A 16,256-nucleotide genomic window follows, 5' to 3' on the forward strand; every position below is an offset into this window, starting at 1 on the left:
TTCCCTGAGAAATCTGTTCCCTTTTCAGTTTAGAGGCTTCTTTGTTGTAGGAAGAAATTTGTATCTCAAAGTAGATGCTCTTTACTAAAATGCTTCTCTTATTGGAAAAGCATTTTTCTATAGAAATAGAGTTTCAATAGGAAATTTGCAGTCAGCTGTTACATACGGCAGGCAACGCTGCTCCCCCTTCCTCTCGAAAGGGTGGCTTCATACAGAACCTGCATTTCTGCATATCCGTGCCAGTGTTGTGGTTTTACAAGCACATTTTCCTATTTTAAAATGTTTTCCTGTCTCCTGTTTCTGTGTAAAACATCCTCACAAAAAAGGAGGATGATTAATTGGAAACTACAGAGGAAACTACAAAATCAATTGCACTCAAAGAACTGTCTAATGTAGAAACTAAACTAATAAAAAAATATAGAGAAATATGTTTTTTTCTCTCTCCTTAATTCAGTCATAGGAGTCTTAACTGTTACTTGGAAGATTTTTCTGAAAGAGAATTATAGCCCTTACGTTTTATGTTATGGTGCTCAGCTACATGTTATCAGTGAACATAGGATACAATCTATAAAAAAAAGGCTGAAAACTGTCTTGATGGGCTGCAGACCTATTCTGACCGTTTACACCAAAAGATCTGATCCCCAAGCTGGTTGTTCTTCTTTATAAAATTAATCCATAAGATTTTCTGCTCATAAATAACTGTGAAATGATTGAACTTTAAAACATAAGACTTCTCATGTGCTAAACCTCACGGAAGAATAATCTCTTGATAAATTTAGTTTTAAAGTAACGGAAGCATAGATGATTGCAATTCTATTTTTAGGCATGCGCAGTAAAACATTTCCATTTGGTTTGTAGTAATGTTAGTTTAAGTCAGAGCCTCCAAATGAAGACTGAGATGTGAGAACGAGCAGGGGCAGGAGGGTCAGCATGATGAAAAGTCTTGGCCCTGGGTTTGGAGGCAGTTTTGCAAAGAAGATGGACCCAGATTGTATTTGCCGAGGCAGAGAGAAGGAGGTGATGAATGAGATATGAGATGACCAGAGTTGATGGCATCGGTAGCCACGTCAGAAAGATTTGAAGACCAGGGCCTATGTCTCTGCTACTTATCTGTACCAGCCAACAGAAAGCAAAGCACACTTAAACCATGAGTTCTTGGGCTCATTACGGTGTTTATTGGGTTAAATGGAGGCAATGATCTCTGTGCTATCAGGCCATACATAAATAATAGATACAAGTAGACCAGGCATTGAGATGTGTTTCTGTTTCAGATGTGTTGCGAACAGAAGATGTGTCTGCTGTTTCAGAAGGGAGTTGCGATAAATCAGCAGAGCTCTGTCCTGCACTATCTTATTCTTGTTAGTCACTGTGAGAGTAAATGTTAAGCATGTGAAGTGGGATTTTGCATTGCATTCTTAATGTGAACCTCCAATTTAATTTAGATTCACCTGGGAATATTATAAATTGTAAGAATTGAGAGTATCACTAACGCTTTTAATGGTCTGATCTTTCAAGCTAGATGTTCTTGTCTGGACCTAAGGGCTGGCTTACAGGTGATCTTTTGTGTTTTGCGATAGCATTTTACAAGGATCTCTTTGCCAGCTCCATTCTTTCGGGGAGATGGAAAGGGGAGATAGGAGAAGTCATGCTGTAGCCCAAGGCTTCAGTACAAAACTGCAGTCTGGTCTGCTGTGACCGTTTCTTCCAGGACACCATCTTTAACTTCTCTGCAGCTCACTGACTTGGAGATAAGTGAGAAGCAGTTTCCACAAATGATGGTGTGGTGAGTTAACCTTGTCTGGCTGCCAGGTGCCTACCAAGCTGCTCTTTCACTACTCCCTCCTCATATTAGGTTAACCCACCACAGGTGATTATTAGGTAAAGGAGACCTAATATAGAACCATCCTATATAAAGAATGGTTATTAGGCCCTTGGAGAGCGTGAAATGTGTCCTAGAGACTTGGACAAGGGGAATCTGTGAAACGCCATTCAAATTTGCCTCTTTTCTTTCCCCTGCTTACATCTCTCCTCTGTCTGGTGGTAGGCATGGGAAGGAGAGAGCTTGGATCCCAGACAGCTTTTCTGGAGTTAACACTACAAGTTTTGGGAATATTTTTGGAAGGGAAGTAGAGTTGGGGAAGCATATTTTGGAGCCAGGCTAAACACTTGTGTGGGAAGAGAGGAGCTGGGCTATCCCCTCTGTTCTTTTAATTTCGCTATGTGCTTTGACATAATCTGCAAGACAATCCCGAGACTGGAGTAGGAAATTGGCTGTGAACTAGCATGAATGTGCCTTTTCAGCTCTTTTTTGTTTTGTTGAGGAGTCCTAGGAGTCATGGATGCCACTAGTTCGTGTTTCACGCTACTTTTAAAAATACTAGCTCAAACCAACCTTTGCCCGTGTAAATGCACATTTAGATCCCTTCAATTTGTAGAAACAAAACAAAAGACAAAATATTTTCCAGTTTTGTGAATCCATGGTAGGTCTGGGAGCATCAGCATAATGTGGGTGATCGTGTTTCTGGGAACAAGTGGTTGTCATCGACTGATTAAATGTATGCTCTTCATTGAAGCTGAAGATCTATACTTAATGTTGTAAAGTAATTGTGAGCACTGGAAAGCTATTGTAGAAGTGTTAGAGGTTGCCACCCGCTGGGATGTTACAGCCCTGTGCTCTGCTCCTTTGCCACTGTGCATGTAGACATACGTAGCTGTTCCTTTTTTTTTTTTTTTTTTTCCTGAGAAGAGTCATGCAGAAGAAAAGCTAACACACAGCACACGCCTTGCATCGTATTCCATAATAGTCTGAATTTCGTGAGGGGACAGATTTCAGTCCAGATGCCCCTGCTGTGTCAGAGAAAAGCAGACATGCAAGCATAGACCCTCAGTTCACACGTCCATAAAGGTACATATCAACACCTAAATTTAGGTGTCCTAATAAACAAATTGAATCATCAGGACCTTCGCTAGCGTCTAAAGCATAGTTTGTCTCACTGAAGTAGACATGTAAAACAGGAGAGATGACTCATGTCCTAACAGTGTCTACTTCTCCCTGAATGTCTGACATCCTGCATTTCTTTGGTTCAGCTAATCTGTTCCTATACATCAGAGAAGCTAGATTTTAGTTGATTCATTCTATCCTGTGTATGCAGCTATTTCACAAGAGTTGCATATCAAATACATATTTTTTTTTAGCTAAAATTGTCTAGAATACCTTATTTGTCCTAAGCTGAGAAACTATACTGCAGCACAGATAAAGATATAGGTGAATGTATGGAGGAGGAAACAGTACATGAATTTAATGAGGCTAATAGCCTCTTGCATGGCAGATTAAATATTAAGAAATCTGACAAAAATCTTCCCTTTTCTTGTCAAATTTATATTTTTTGTCTTGAGAAAGGAAAACAAAAAATATCTGAATGTCCAAACAGTACAGTCACTTCTGTATCGTTTTAGGACCCTATCAGAGTAGATGCTATTATACCTTATAGACATAATGTCCTTTGGGGGCTCTTACTTTGCCTCGAATATTTGTATATTGTTGTGGGTCTCTAGCATAGAAAGAACTCTGGTTATAGGAAGGGATTAGGGTCAAAATATTGGATGATCTCTTAGTGTGTGCTGTTTATCACTGCTATTGGTAATATTAAAGTTATTTTTAGGAATAGGTTTTTTTCTTTTACGAAGTACAAACAAGTTCCCAAATTATGGAGCTAGTGCATTTTCCATTTAGAAAATGTCCTGTGTTGATACCATCATCAGATGTTTCTCTTTCACAGACCACTTGATGTATTATTTTCTGGTTTACTCATTGACTGTTTGGTCCCATAAGCTAAATTAAGCAAGAGGCCACAACAAGGCTTGCAATACTGGACCACTATTGTATGCTTCCAGTGCATTGTGCCTCGGGCCCAACTGAGTTTTACCAACCACTCAAGCATGCACTGTTGACACATAAATGCATATTTGGATGTAGCTTGTTAGTAAATGCGATGTCCCCAGCAGTTTTATTTGGATGATTATATTATTGCTAATTAACAGAAAATGTCATGACTTTTGGAAAATAATTGTTTGTGCAATGTGTTATTTACTCTGAAAAATTCTTCCATGTAAAAAGATGAGGAAATCATGCAGGGGAGAAGGGAAGGAATGTTCAGGAGAGCCACAGGGTTCTCAGAAGCATGAGTTTCATTGTCATCAGTGGGACATAGCCAAAACCACTCCTGGTAATGTGACTCATTCATGTACCTCTAAAATCATCCATGTTCGCCACTCTTTAGATGCTCCCCATCATTTCCTCAGACGCACTTTAGATTTTGGTTAGTGTCAGGAGACACAAAGTTTAATTCAACTAACCAACCTACCAGCAAAATGTAGTAACTAGAAGGTGGCAATCTTCGTCCTAGTATTAAAGGCTACTAGATATTAAAAAAAACACAGCAATGAAAAATCCCTAGCTTCTCTGCCCCCTTGTTGCCATCGGCCTCATTTACATAATGGTTTAGAGTATTACGTAATTCAAATCAAATCGCTGTCAGTCGGCACCAGCGTCCATTGCATCTTTCCTATGAAACTACGCCGAGTCGCTGGAGTAAACGTATTTGAAAGGAATGACAGAAATGAAATAATTCCGTCTCTCCGACATGAGGGGTCTGACCCATCGCCTATTGCGGTCACACGAAATATTCCCCTTGACTGACATGAGCTGAGGATTGCACCCCCAGAGCCCATGTAAGCTCTTAACTCTGATTCCTAAACTTGGCAACTAAACCCAGGCGGTTTTCAATTGCGAACGGGCAGAATATCCCTCCTCTTTGGACAGCAATAATCTCTCTCTGTCTCTCCAGGGGGGGGGAAATCTTTTCCATCAGAGTGGAAGATCCACTAGCTTTATCCAAACAGTATTGTCAAATTTACAGTGCACTAAATAATGAATCAAATCCTCAATATACCCCAGCAAGCAGCAACCAGCTGCTCCCTGATAGGGTGCCTGCTCAATTTGTCCTTCATGAGTCTCTGTTTCCATTACTGAGCAGGATAATTTTGCCAGTGCACTTCTAAATCTGTGTCTTTTGATTTTTCTCCTGTGTATTTTATTGCAAAAGCACTGAAAAGGCCTGCCCATTGCTGGGGCTCCATTAACACTGAACACCATCCAAAACCTTAGACAGGAACCCTGCATCCTTGTCCTGGGGAACTTACCATGATAGACAGCGATGCACCGACTAGGACAAAAAGGAGACTAAAGTAGCTGTGCCAAAATCACGTAGGGTTGGTGTGAATGTCACATGAGGGTTATCGCTGTGGACAGAGAGAGGCTTTTGGAAAGGTTATGTTGGCTTGGAATAAAGTAGGTGGGAGAGGGAGATGACTTTCTTGGCTAATGTATAGGGAAGAGAGAGGTGGAGAAGGATGCGAAGCTGGATGTAGCTGTAGGTTTACAGATGAAGCGGAGATCGGTGAAGGATGGTGGTCATGGGACGAAGTGCTCCTGACACTGCAGACTTGGCAGGACCTGCCGTCTCACCTCGTGTTTGTGAGGTGTGGAAAGGGGACCTGCCACCTCTCACAGCTTAACACTACGATTTGGGTCTGTCTCTCCCAACCTTTCACATCTAGTATTTTGTTCACTCTTCACCTCTGTGTCTTTTTGTTTCTGTCACCTGAAAGAAGGAAAACCTATATTGCTTTGTTTGCCATTAAAAATGGAGTTCAGTTGTTGTGTCATGTTTGTCTCTTAATTCAGTGCTAAAATTGTGAAAGAGGCACTGGTTTTGCTTATAGAATTTCATCCATCTTTTTTAAGGTAAACATGCCAGTTCTGGTGATGGCTTTTATAAGTCTTTTGGTTTTCCTTGCAGATGAAATGTGTCTCCATAACTTAGATGAGGGGGACCAGTGATGCCTTACTTATAACTTTGTGGTAATACATCAGACATCTTTCCAGCCGTGGCTCCCTCTCCTCTGGAAGCATACAGCAAAGCTTTTTGTGGCCAGCATAAAACCTACCTTCTTTCAACAGCATAACTATGCCATAATGGCTTCAGAATATATTTTAATAGCCATTTTACAACTTCCTATATCCGTTAGAATGTCTTTACAAAACACTCTGTGAATAAAACAGACCAGTTTTGATATATTTTATTCATGTGAGCATTCGAAGCAACTAATGGTGTGAGCAGTGCACATTACATTTGGCACAACATGGAGTTCTCCCGTAGATTTCTTATTTCTTGTTCAAATGCTGGTGACTGCATCCTGTGCTGAAAACATTCCTCTTTCTTGGTAGCTCTTTGCAAGCTCTATTGGTTTAGAGTAGCAAAGGAGAAATCCTTCCCTACATCTGAAGGCTGAGTAGTTTATAGTAAAATACTCTGAGGCAAATCTCTAGCTAATTAAATAGATATCAAAACCTGTTGAGTGCAGAGAATTATAATTTTCAGCAATATATAGAGGTGCGCGCTGGTAACTATAATGTACTGCTTCCCTGTTGCTTATTTATGTTGTTTGGTTGCAGAATAATTTGAAATAAAAACACCTGCAAAGAAAGCAGTATATTTTTAGCTCACTAAAAATATGTTTTATCATAAGACTTAGTGCCAGCATTTAATTCTTGGCATAACATTTGCCATCCCCAAATACTGTTTCAATATCGGGATGAAATCTTCGGAATTCATTTCCTTTTAGCGCATGTTAGCTTTCTAAGACTTTATCTTATCAATAAGTCATTGGCAATGTCAGAATGCTGCGATTCTGATGAGTGAGATGCCAGCAAAACTCATTAAATTGGATTTAAAAGAAGATACAGCATGGGCAGAGCTCGTTGTGACGAAAGGCTCATGGGTTGGAGACTTTGAGATTTCAGTTTGGAGATTTTGTGTTGTTTTTGTTTTGTTTTGTTTTGTTTTGTTTTCCCGATGATGTGAATGCAATGAGTTCTCTTATTTGTTTCTGCCCCTGTTTGGCATGCACGGTGAACAAACGGCTCGTTTTAGGAAGTCTGTGTTATGTGATGTCATATCAACCTGCAGGGCTGCCTTGTGATGTGGGCAGCAAGACAAACTCTGTCTCACAGCTCCTCCTGCATCAGACTGGGGCTGATTTCAATGCTGTGCTTTTCCTAGATCTCCTAGCTAAACATTGCAGCTGTTTCCATCAGAATTTTATGGAATAGAAGACCTTTCCATTGCAGGCCAGCCACAGGAGCCTGCCAGGGACGGTTGGAGTCTCCAGCACCCCTTTTTGCACCTTCAACTCTGAGCTCACCCAACAAAATGTCTCTGGATGAAGAAGCATTTGCAGATTGCCTTCACACGTTGGAAAAAAAAAAAAAAAAAGGGTTTCCAGCTTCCTGCAATCTTGGTTACCCTCTAGGTCATTACTTTAAAACCTCAGTTGCACACTTTCTGATGTTCATGCTCTGTTGTGAAGGTACTCTCTTTAAAGAAGCATTTCTATCTGAATATTTCTAATCCTCATAGATCACTTCCCCAGCTCCTGTGACTTCCCTGGGATGGGTAGAGCTGTGCTGATTTGCCCCAGCTGGAGATCTGGCTGATTATGTGTGTTAGGAACATGTGCTACCAAAAAATCATTGTTTATGATCTTGACAAAATTATGCCTGTTGGAAAAAAGAAACAAACCAGATAACAGTTTAAGCAGAAGTAATGAGTGTGCTGTGTAAAATTTCAAGGACTGTTTTATTCGGTTCCTCCTTGTTTTGATGTGAGCACACAGAACCTCAGAGCGTGTATTAACAGCAACTGAAATTTTTCAGTTAAGAGAGAATTTCCCATGACATCTCCTAGCTGTGGAATTGAAGTGTGGCATAAATATAAGTGAATTAAGTCTCAAAAGGTTGCCTGTTGATTGTCAGTAAAATTATGAAGAGCATCTAAGTCACCTAGACTCCTTTAACCTCTCGATCTTTATGTATCTTTATGTAGAAGGTCTTTATTTGATCTTAATTAAAAACAGGAGTTCTCCATGAAGCCATTACTTCATGGCTCGAATAAAACTTTCATGAGTCCCATATCACTTTACGGTCTTTTTAAACATGATAAAATGTTTGTGCGTATGTGTAAATTTATGTGTAAGAATTTGTGAATCTAGGCCAGTAATGTTAAATTAGATTTGTCATTGTATTGTTCTTTATTTCCCTGGCCTATTATTCTCATGTTTTGAAGTGCTCTGCAGGTCAAAGGAAAATGCCAAAGAGATTATATGGAAAAGAGGAGGGGAAAAAAGATGACTGTGCTCCATGTAGTCTCAAGCACTAAAAGAAACCATTCTCATGACTGTTTTTGTTACCACATCAGTTAAGAATGCAAAGTCTGTATTTAGTTACAAACATTTCTTAAACAAAAGGAGGATTTAAGAGTCCTGATTGTTATTTTGTAAGATTTAAGTCTAGCAGAATCGCAGTGGAAACATACGGACTGTCATCCATCTCCCCAGCCCACAGTAGCTTCTTGAGAGACATCACAGAAATCAGTAGGGTTAAATGAATACAGTCCTACTCGAGATGAACATGTCTGAGGGTGTCTAACATTTAGCCTATGAGTGCCACTTTCACATCGTTGATCTTCAAGTTTGACTCCTTTATTATCATTGCCAAGTGTCTGAAATGCATGCATGCATGTCCTTGATACCACACCAGGCAAGAAATTCTATACAGTTGTGCAAACAGGAGATGGAGGTGCAAGAAGCCGTGGCTTCTCTGATGAAGTCAGTGTCCAACCAGGTGTAGTACATACCAAGAACCTCAGCCTCTGCTTCGCCTGTTGCTTTTAGGGGATGGAACCTCCCTGCTGGCTCATGTCAGCATCTTGGATGATGATAAGGGCTTGGTAGGCACTAGGGTGGTGATCTGAGTCCACTAAGGCCATTCAAGAGCAGGAGGGCAGCCAGCTAGAGGTGAGTGGGACCCACTTGCCCTGTACTTACATGACTGCAGGCAACATATTGCCCAAAGTGGCCTTTTTGGGTGATGGTTAGGGAGTTGGGGAAGGAAGGCTTGTAGAGGGTGCAGGTCATGTTCTGAGAACCTGAAAGGTCTTTTGAGTTGGAGTGGCTGAAGCCTATGAGAGTAAGGCTAAAACTGTAATGGAAAACTACATTTATTTTTCTGAATAAACACAAGCACTGGCAATATCTTATTTGTGTGCACCGTTCTCACTTCTTGCCATGCCATAGAAAATATGCATCTAGCAGCTTTATTTTCATACGCACATTTTGTTTACAGAACCAGTACATTTTTATCAGCAAGGACCAATGTTAACTGAATCTAACAAAGACAAAGCAAGAGGGAAATGTTCATTCTGTGCATGGTGATATCACAGAAACAATGTGTTTGAAGCCTTGGACTTCAAAAATATGCCTGAGAGGAATGGAAAAATCCAGGCTTATATTGTAAAAACGTGAGTCACAACAGTTATTATCTCTTAAGAAATGGTATTCCAGCTCTTTGATTCGGCCATTGATGATTTCCCTTTTTAAGTTGTGGTGCTTTCTTACTCTTTCAAGAAACATCTAGGCTAACCCTGGCTATTTGTAGAAATGTTTGCAATTCATAGATTAAAAGAAATTAGACATAGAAAGGACCCGTGAAATTATCTTGTCCATTTCCTGAAAGCATATGAAATTGAAAAAGAATTAAGCAAAATATATATATTAAAATTTGGAACTTTAACTTATGTACAATAGGAAGACAAAACATGTCAAGCTTTTTCAATTGTAAGGATGCTATAAAATGTAATTTTTTTTAAGGAAAAGTAAATAGAAGAGTAGCAAAAGCTCTAATAAAGTTTGTGTAGGATTTTTCAGTTGTTCCTAGGCAGCTAGGAACAACTTATCTTTCTGGAATTTGCAGATAAAATTGAAAAGACCTTGTTTTGATCAGTTTGAACTTGATTCAATTTTCTAATGGGAGAGAGATTTAAGCAAAAATAATTCCCTTTTTAAAAATAAAATCATTAAAATTTCTCATTTTGATTAGGTCTGTCTGGTTATTTTATCTCCCTCACCATCCCCTAAATCTATTTTTTTTCCTTTTTAAAAAAATTTTGACCAGTTCTCTTGCCAGAATGACTACTTTTGGAAGTTTTTAAGGAAGTCTGAGAAGGATGCTGAATTTTCTAGTGAAGATTCAGTATTTATGATCGGGCAACACTCATGTAAACTGTGGCATTTAGTAGAAACGTTTCACACATTCTCTTAGTCTTTCTTGCATGCACCCAGGTTCTGCAGCTAGGAGATTTTCTCAGTCAGAGATAGCATCTTTGTGTTTAAAACCATTAATGGATCTTTTGCCCTTGGATTTGTCTCATGGCTTTGGGAATCCTTGCCATTTGCAGCCAGCTAGTTTCACAGGATAACTCTGTGCCATGTGGAAAGGGGCCCCAGTGGTTTTTTCAAACCTGCTGCTCTGCGATTTCACTTGAAATCTCTCCATCCTTGTATTATGAGAAAAATGTTGCTCACCAGCCTGGGCTGCAGCACCAAGGACACTGTTGCATCCTCCACAGCCAGGAGGAAATGGCCTGCCTCTTGCAGGCAGGATCAGTACCTTGAGTTGATTAGTAATTAGTCCATTATCTCAACTCAGTCCAGCTGGGTAAGAATGATTGGTGCCATAATTCCCCCTTTTTGTTTTACCATTTTTTGTTTTCACAAAGGCTTTATGGGTGAGCAGAGACCCAGCCCATTCATCCAACTCCAGCACACTTCCCTCCCAGAAATACCACATCGAGGCTTGCAGCTTTACCTTCTTCTCCGAAGGACTCTTGCTCGAGCTCCCAGCTCCAGCTCTGGCTCTTTTGGCTTGGGCTCCTTTGGCTCGGCAAGGGAGTTGGGGCTTCCCAGGGTCTCACGGATGTATCACATCAGGGTCACCAGTTGTTGCTCACCAGCCTGGGCTGCAGAACCAAGGACACTATTGCATCCTCCACAGCCAGAAGGAAATGGCCTGCCTCTTGTAGGCAGGATAGGTACCTTGAGTTGATTAGTAATTCGTTATCTCAACTCAGTCCAGCTGGGTAAGAATGATTGGTGCCATAAAAAAGTGAACAATCATTCCCCATTCACCGTCCTCTCAGCACTCATGATGATCCACACCTCAACTAACAGTCTGCAATGGTCTCCTCTCTGGTCTAGAGACCTAGTCCATGTCCTTCCGGAAGCACTGATCAGCTACTGATTTTTGTTGTCGCCCTCAGCACTGCGGCAGGTTTCACTGTGAAGAAACAAAAAGTTGAAATTACGAAGAAACTCTGAGAATTCTCTGACCACCTGTGCTGATGTCATTTATAAAAAGTGAAATTCTATTTGCTTGCACTGGTGCTGAGTCACAAAGCGCCGAGCATAGGAAAACTCAATTTGTGGGAAAGGTTCTAATTTCCTGTTTTTTGGGAGGAAGGGGATAAAACAAATGATGTGGTGGGGAGAGGGGGAAGGAATAAAGAGAATAGATCTAAATAAAGAAGAATGTCAGAATACTCGAACTCCAGGAAGGCAAATTCATTTCAGCCCTGCTTGTTCAAACATGCAGTAATGCGGAGTATAATGTACAAGCTCCAGTAAATCATTCCTGTATGATAGACTGTGATCAATGACAATTTAATGAATTCATTTTAAAACGAAGTCAGAATAGGAAAAACAGTAGTTATTTGAAAGAGTACTTTACTGAAATAAATTGAGTCAATAAATATGCTATTTGTCATGCAGAGTCCAGTTAAAGTCTTGTTTGCTAACAAAAATGCTGTCATCACAGAGCCTAATGTAAACAAACTATCTGGAACTATCCACTGTAAATAGACAAATACCATCTGAAAGCAGAAAACAACAATTGAGGCTGAACAAAGAATTGTATCCTGCACACATCGACAAAAGCAATAGGGTAGCCCACCTCAAAATCTACTATTTTGTTTGTCACCAGCTTGTATTCTGATTTAGTACGAATGGTCTAGTGGTGGTGAAAAAATAAGGGTTGTGTTTCTTCCATGAAATGAGTTTTAATTGTTGCGTAGTGAGGGTTTCTCTTGTTGGAAAAACATGCCACAAAAGTCACTATTAAATTGCAAAATACAGCTTCAGTGAACTTGGATGAATTTGTGCAGGCTACTGGAACAGAGATAAGCTTCATCCCTTTTCAAACAGTAATTTTACATTAATTTTCACAGCTAGCTATGTTGTTTGGTGCAGATACAAGAAGCTTTTTGTTCTGCTGTGTTTTTAACGCTTGGCTTTATTCGTGTAAATTGACGAGATGTGGCAATTCTCGCTCATTTTCATTCAAGTGGAGATTGGAAGTGTTAACAGTGAAGCACCATCAACACGAGATGATCAGCCTCACAGGTTTGGGTTAGATGTTCAAACTGGTATTGGATGGAAGGAGCCTGGTTTTCAGATCTGATGATTTGGCAACAGTGGCTATTCAGCATCTCTGAAGCTTTGAATGCTCTCATGAAAGTCCCAGGGCTTTGCCAGGTGCATTTGGACTTCCAACATCCTTCAGATTGTAGGATCTGGAGGAGAAGAAAATCCTCAAAAGTCTTGACAGATATCTTGAAGATGGTATTTCCTATCCCAAAGGAAAATAAAAATTCTGTTGCAGAAGTCTAAGACAGAGATTATGAAGAATTTCTATGTGATTTAAGAATCTGAACTTGACCCTTTGCTCTTTAAATTTGGAACAGAACAGCTGGGGCATTTTTAGAGTTTGCATCATGTGACCGGAGATCAGATGATTTAAATCTGCCCTGCAGTCATCTTAGGCACATTGTTCATCCACTCCCAGAACTGCATTTTCAAAAATGAGTTAGGAATTCAAATCCCTGTGGCTTTCAATGAAACTTAAGCTTATATGAATCTAAGTTACACCTTAGTTTGGATTTAGGATTCCAAGTGACTGAAAAACGTAAGAATACTCCACAGTCTATCTACAAAGTCTTTTTAGCTCTTATCACAAGAGATTCCTAATTGAAATTACAGTTTCAGTAATTTCTATTTTCCTCGATGTTCCACTAACCACATAAAAATAGATGAAGAGTTTCCTGATAATAGATTGCCTACAAGTTATTTGGGTTATTTTTTTCATTCTGATGGCTTGGTTATTCTTGCTTTCCTCCTGTCACTAAACTTCAGTACTTCTTGTTTCAGTTGTTTCCACTACTAGGAGTAAAGACCAGTAAAGACAAAGCAGGATGAAAAGATGGCTGACTTCTTGTTACCACCGGGTACTAACAGCTTCCACCGGTTCACGCCTGAATCCTTGGCTGCTATTGAGAAGCGAATTGCGGAGAAGCTTGCAAGGAATGCAAAGCAGGAATACAGAGAGCAGCTGGGCGAAGAGGAGAAACCTCAGCCTCAGTTTGATCTGCAAGCTTGCAAGAAGCTGCCCGATATCTACGGGACTGTTCCTCCAGAGCTCATTGGGGAGCCACTGGAGGACCTCGACCCTTTCTACAATGATCGTAAGGTGAGCGCCAGCTGGCTGTCCTTCTTTGCTTTTGCTAGACCATAAACACTGTCTCTGTTTTTATCTTTCTACAGCCAGTAAAGATATTTTTTTCCAGATTAAGGATCAGAGTTTCAGCATGAGCAGGGCTCCCAGGAAACATGTAAGCAGGAGGGCAAAGAGGGATAAAAAGCATAATTAAAACTTGAGTGTTTTCAGATAACTCTGAGTATGAATATACAGTATCTGAAAAAAGCAGAGCAGTAGCCGAGTTAAATTAAGCCAGAGGTTTTTATCTACCCTATCTTGCCTTCTGCATGAGCCTTGACTCTTCACAGGTCTGTTTATCACTTAATGTTAAGGGCTTCTGGGTGACTTGAGTCTTGTGCTAGCACTCTGCACAAGAGCAGGAGGCACCTCCACAACCGTTCCTGGAGAGCAGCGGCTCTTTTCCTGCTGAGGGATAGTTCAACTCCATTTCTGATGACCAAAATAGAGCTGAAGGGAGATGTGAGTAGCATGTGCAACGCTGGCACTTTGCAGAAGGCTAACTTCGTCCCAAAGCGAGTGTCACCTGATGAGGAATCACGTGTAGGCTGGACCAAAGCCACAACAGTGCAAACAGCTTCTGTCAAAAGACTGTTGACAGCAGAGCTGGGCTGGTTGCTTACTACAGTTTGTTCCTCTTTCTGAACATTTCACAAAACAGAGGACAAAATAAGGCTTAGAACCACCGTGTATTTTTAGGCAGCTTCCAGTTTTTTCAGGTACTGAGATCCCTGATTTGAGGCTGTGCTATTTCCTGTAAACAATGAATTAATATGACCACAATGCTACTTCTATTAAAACAGTGTAGAAACAGGTGCAAGAATTACAGAATAGAAGTTAAATGGATAAAGACAAATAGATTACTTACCTGGAAGGGCCAGAATTAATTTACCTTTTAATTTGCCTGCTATCCCCGGGCACAAGCAGCAGGATATAGATTTGCAATTTTAGTGTCATGAAGGTCTTAAACTCAAGGTGAGTTGCTTATAGTTTATCTGTTGAGTTTCCTGATCCTGTCTCTGAGTGAACATTAGTTCCTCTGTGCATGGTGGGGCATCTTCAGAGCTCTGTAAATTGGGCTGGCATCCAATTCACCTTTGTTTTGGATTTAAGATAACTCACAATATTGGTTTCCTCCACCTGTGTTAACCTGAGTACAATGACAGTGCCTCAGTGCCAGGGTCAGATGCTGCTGTGGAGCTGTGTCTCATGCAGCTTATTACTTGGTGAGACAAAAAACATCGACCGAGAGCAACAAAGTGCTCAAGCTGGAGGAGACGGAGTAACAACGTAGTAAAGTTCATGGCGCCTGGGAAAAAGAGAATCATAAAAGTCCTTCCACCACATTTTAGTCTCCAGGTTATTTTGTTTTTTAAAGGTGATTCCTCTCCCCTCCCAGCTGCGTGATGGAGGTGATGGCACAGGACCCTGTAAGGAGTGAAGGAAGAAAAAATAGTTGGGATGTTGCAATAGGACAGGCAATAGCTTTGCTGGGAGGGTCTTGGACAAAACTCTTTGTTGAGTGAAAAGGAGTTTGGGAGTGTCAGGAGGGAGTGGGGAAAAACTGTGGGATACTGGCAGGAATTTCCCAGTGGAACGTGGGCTGGGAAAAGCTGAGCCTAAATGCAATACTGAATGTTCTCATTTTCTGTTTTGTTTTCCAGACATTTATAGTACTGAACAAAGGGAAGACAATCTTTCGATTTAGTGCCACTCCTGCCTTGTATGTACTTAGTCCTTTCCATCCAATCAGAAGAGCAGCAATTAAAATTTTGGTACATTCATATCCTTTCTGTTGATTTCCCTCCTCATGTATTTTATGTTTTTTTTAAACACAGATGGATGAAAGTCAGAAACCATTTTATTTCGTTAAGCTGTTTTAAATCTTTTGGCTGAATTTGCTTGCACAAGCAGAAATGCACTTGGATGTTTGGTTTGTTTCATTCTATATCGCCATGTGAGCTATGAAATTTATGTTATACTGCTGGCATCAGATAATGTGAACGGCACTGAAGTGTCTGGTGAGTTAACTCAGGATTAAAAGATGTGAAGGGCCTGATCATGTTTGGTAAAGAGCAGGTGGATGAAACTCTGTGTACCTTAGAAAGGAAGGGACCCAGAAGGCTGGAGCACACCTGGGGAGACCTGCACTGATGGAGACCTTTGGTACTGAGCTCTTAAGCAACCTCTCCCATGAGACTGTGACACTGTATGCAGGCACAATTTAATTTTGAACTGCCTCAGAACTGAGTATTTTTGCTTTCCTGAAATGGAATGTTTAAAAAAATTGTTTTGTTGGGTTTTTAAAATTTGTTTATTACAATGTGTTATCCAACTAGGAATGAAAGCACAGACTGGCCTGCTGGACCTTTTGATGGAAGGGCAGTGCTCGATTTCCTCTAGCTTTAGTTCTACAGTCACGCAAGATACACTGCGGTGGTTGGTTTTGGCTTGTTTTTTTTAACATGGCCACAGAAACATTATATTCTGACATAGTTACATCTCTCTGGAAGACCAAACTGACCCAGATGTTCAGCTTTGTGTGAACATTACTGAAAATACACCCTTTTTCATGAGTTGCCTGCTTTTTCTGCTGTGTGCATGAGAGACCTGGCAGTGATAATTGAAAGACTCTACATGCTGCTGTGGTGATTGTGTGATGTTTTAGTGATGGAAATCCCTCTTCAGCAATGCTAATGTCCACCACTGAGAAATAATAAATACTGAGCAAGTAGCATCTTAGAATCATTGG

General features: G+C 40.5%; 1 protein-coding gene across 1 annotated transcript in view; it reads left to right on the forward strand.

Annotated features, from left to right (window-relative positions):
- Window positions 1–13,210: 13,210 nt before the first annotated feature.
- LOC104380089 (sodium channel protein type 5 subunit alpha) overlaps window positions 13,211–16,256 on the forward strand; it is a 174,209-nt gene continuing 171,163 nt past the window's right edge. The window contains 2 exon segments of the mRNA XM_086615079.1: window positions 13,211–13,477; window positions 15,169–15,287. Of these exon segments, the coding sequence (XP_086471205.1) occupies window positions 13,211–13,477; window positions 15,169–15,287 (386 nt within the window).

The sequence above is a fragment of the Tauraco erythrolophus genome, chromosome 7 (assembly GCF_009769465.1).
Source record: "Tauraco erythrolophus isolate bTauEry1 chromosome 7, bTauEry1.pri, whole genome shotgun sequence".
In the NCBI taxonomy this organism is placed as follows: domain Eukaryota; kingdom Metazoa; phylum Chordata; class Aves; order Musophagiformes; family Musophagidae; genus Tauraco; species Tauraco erythrolophus.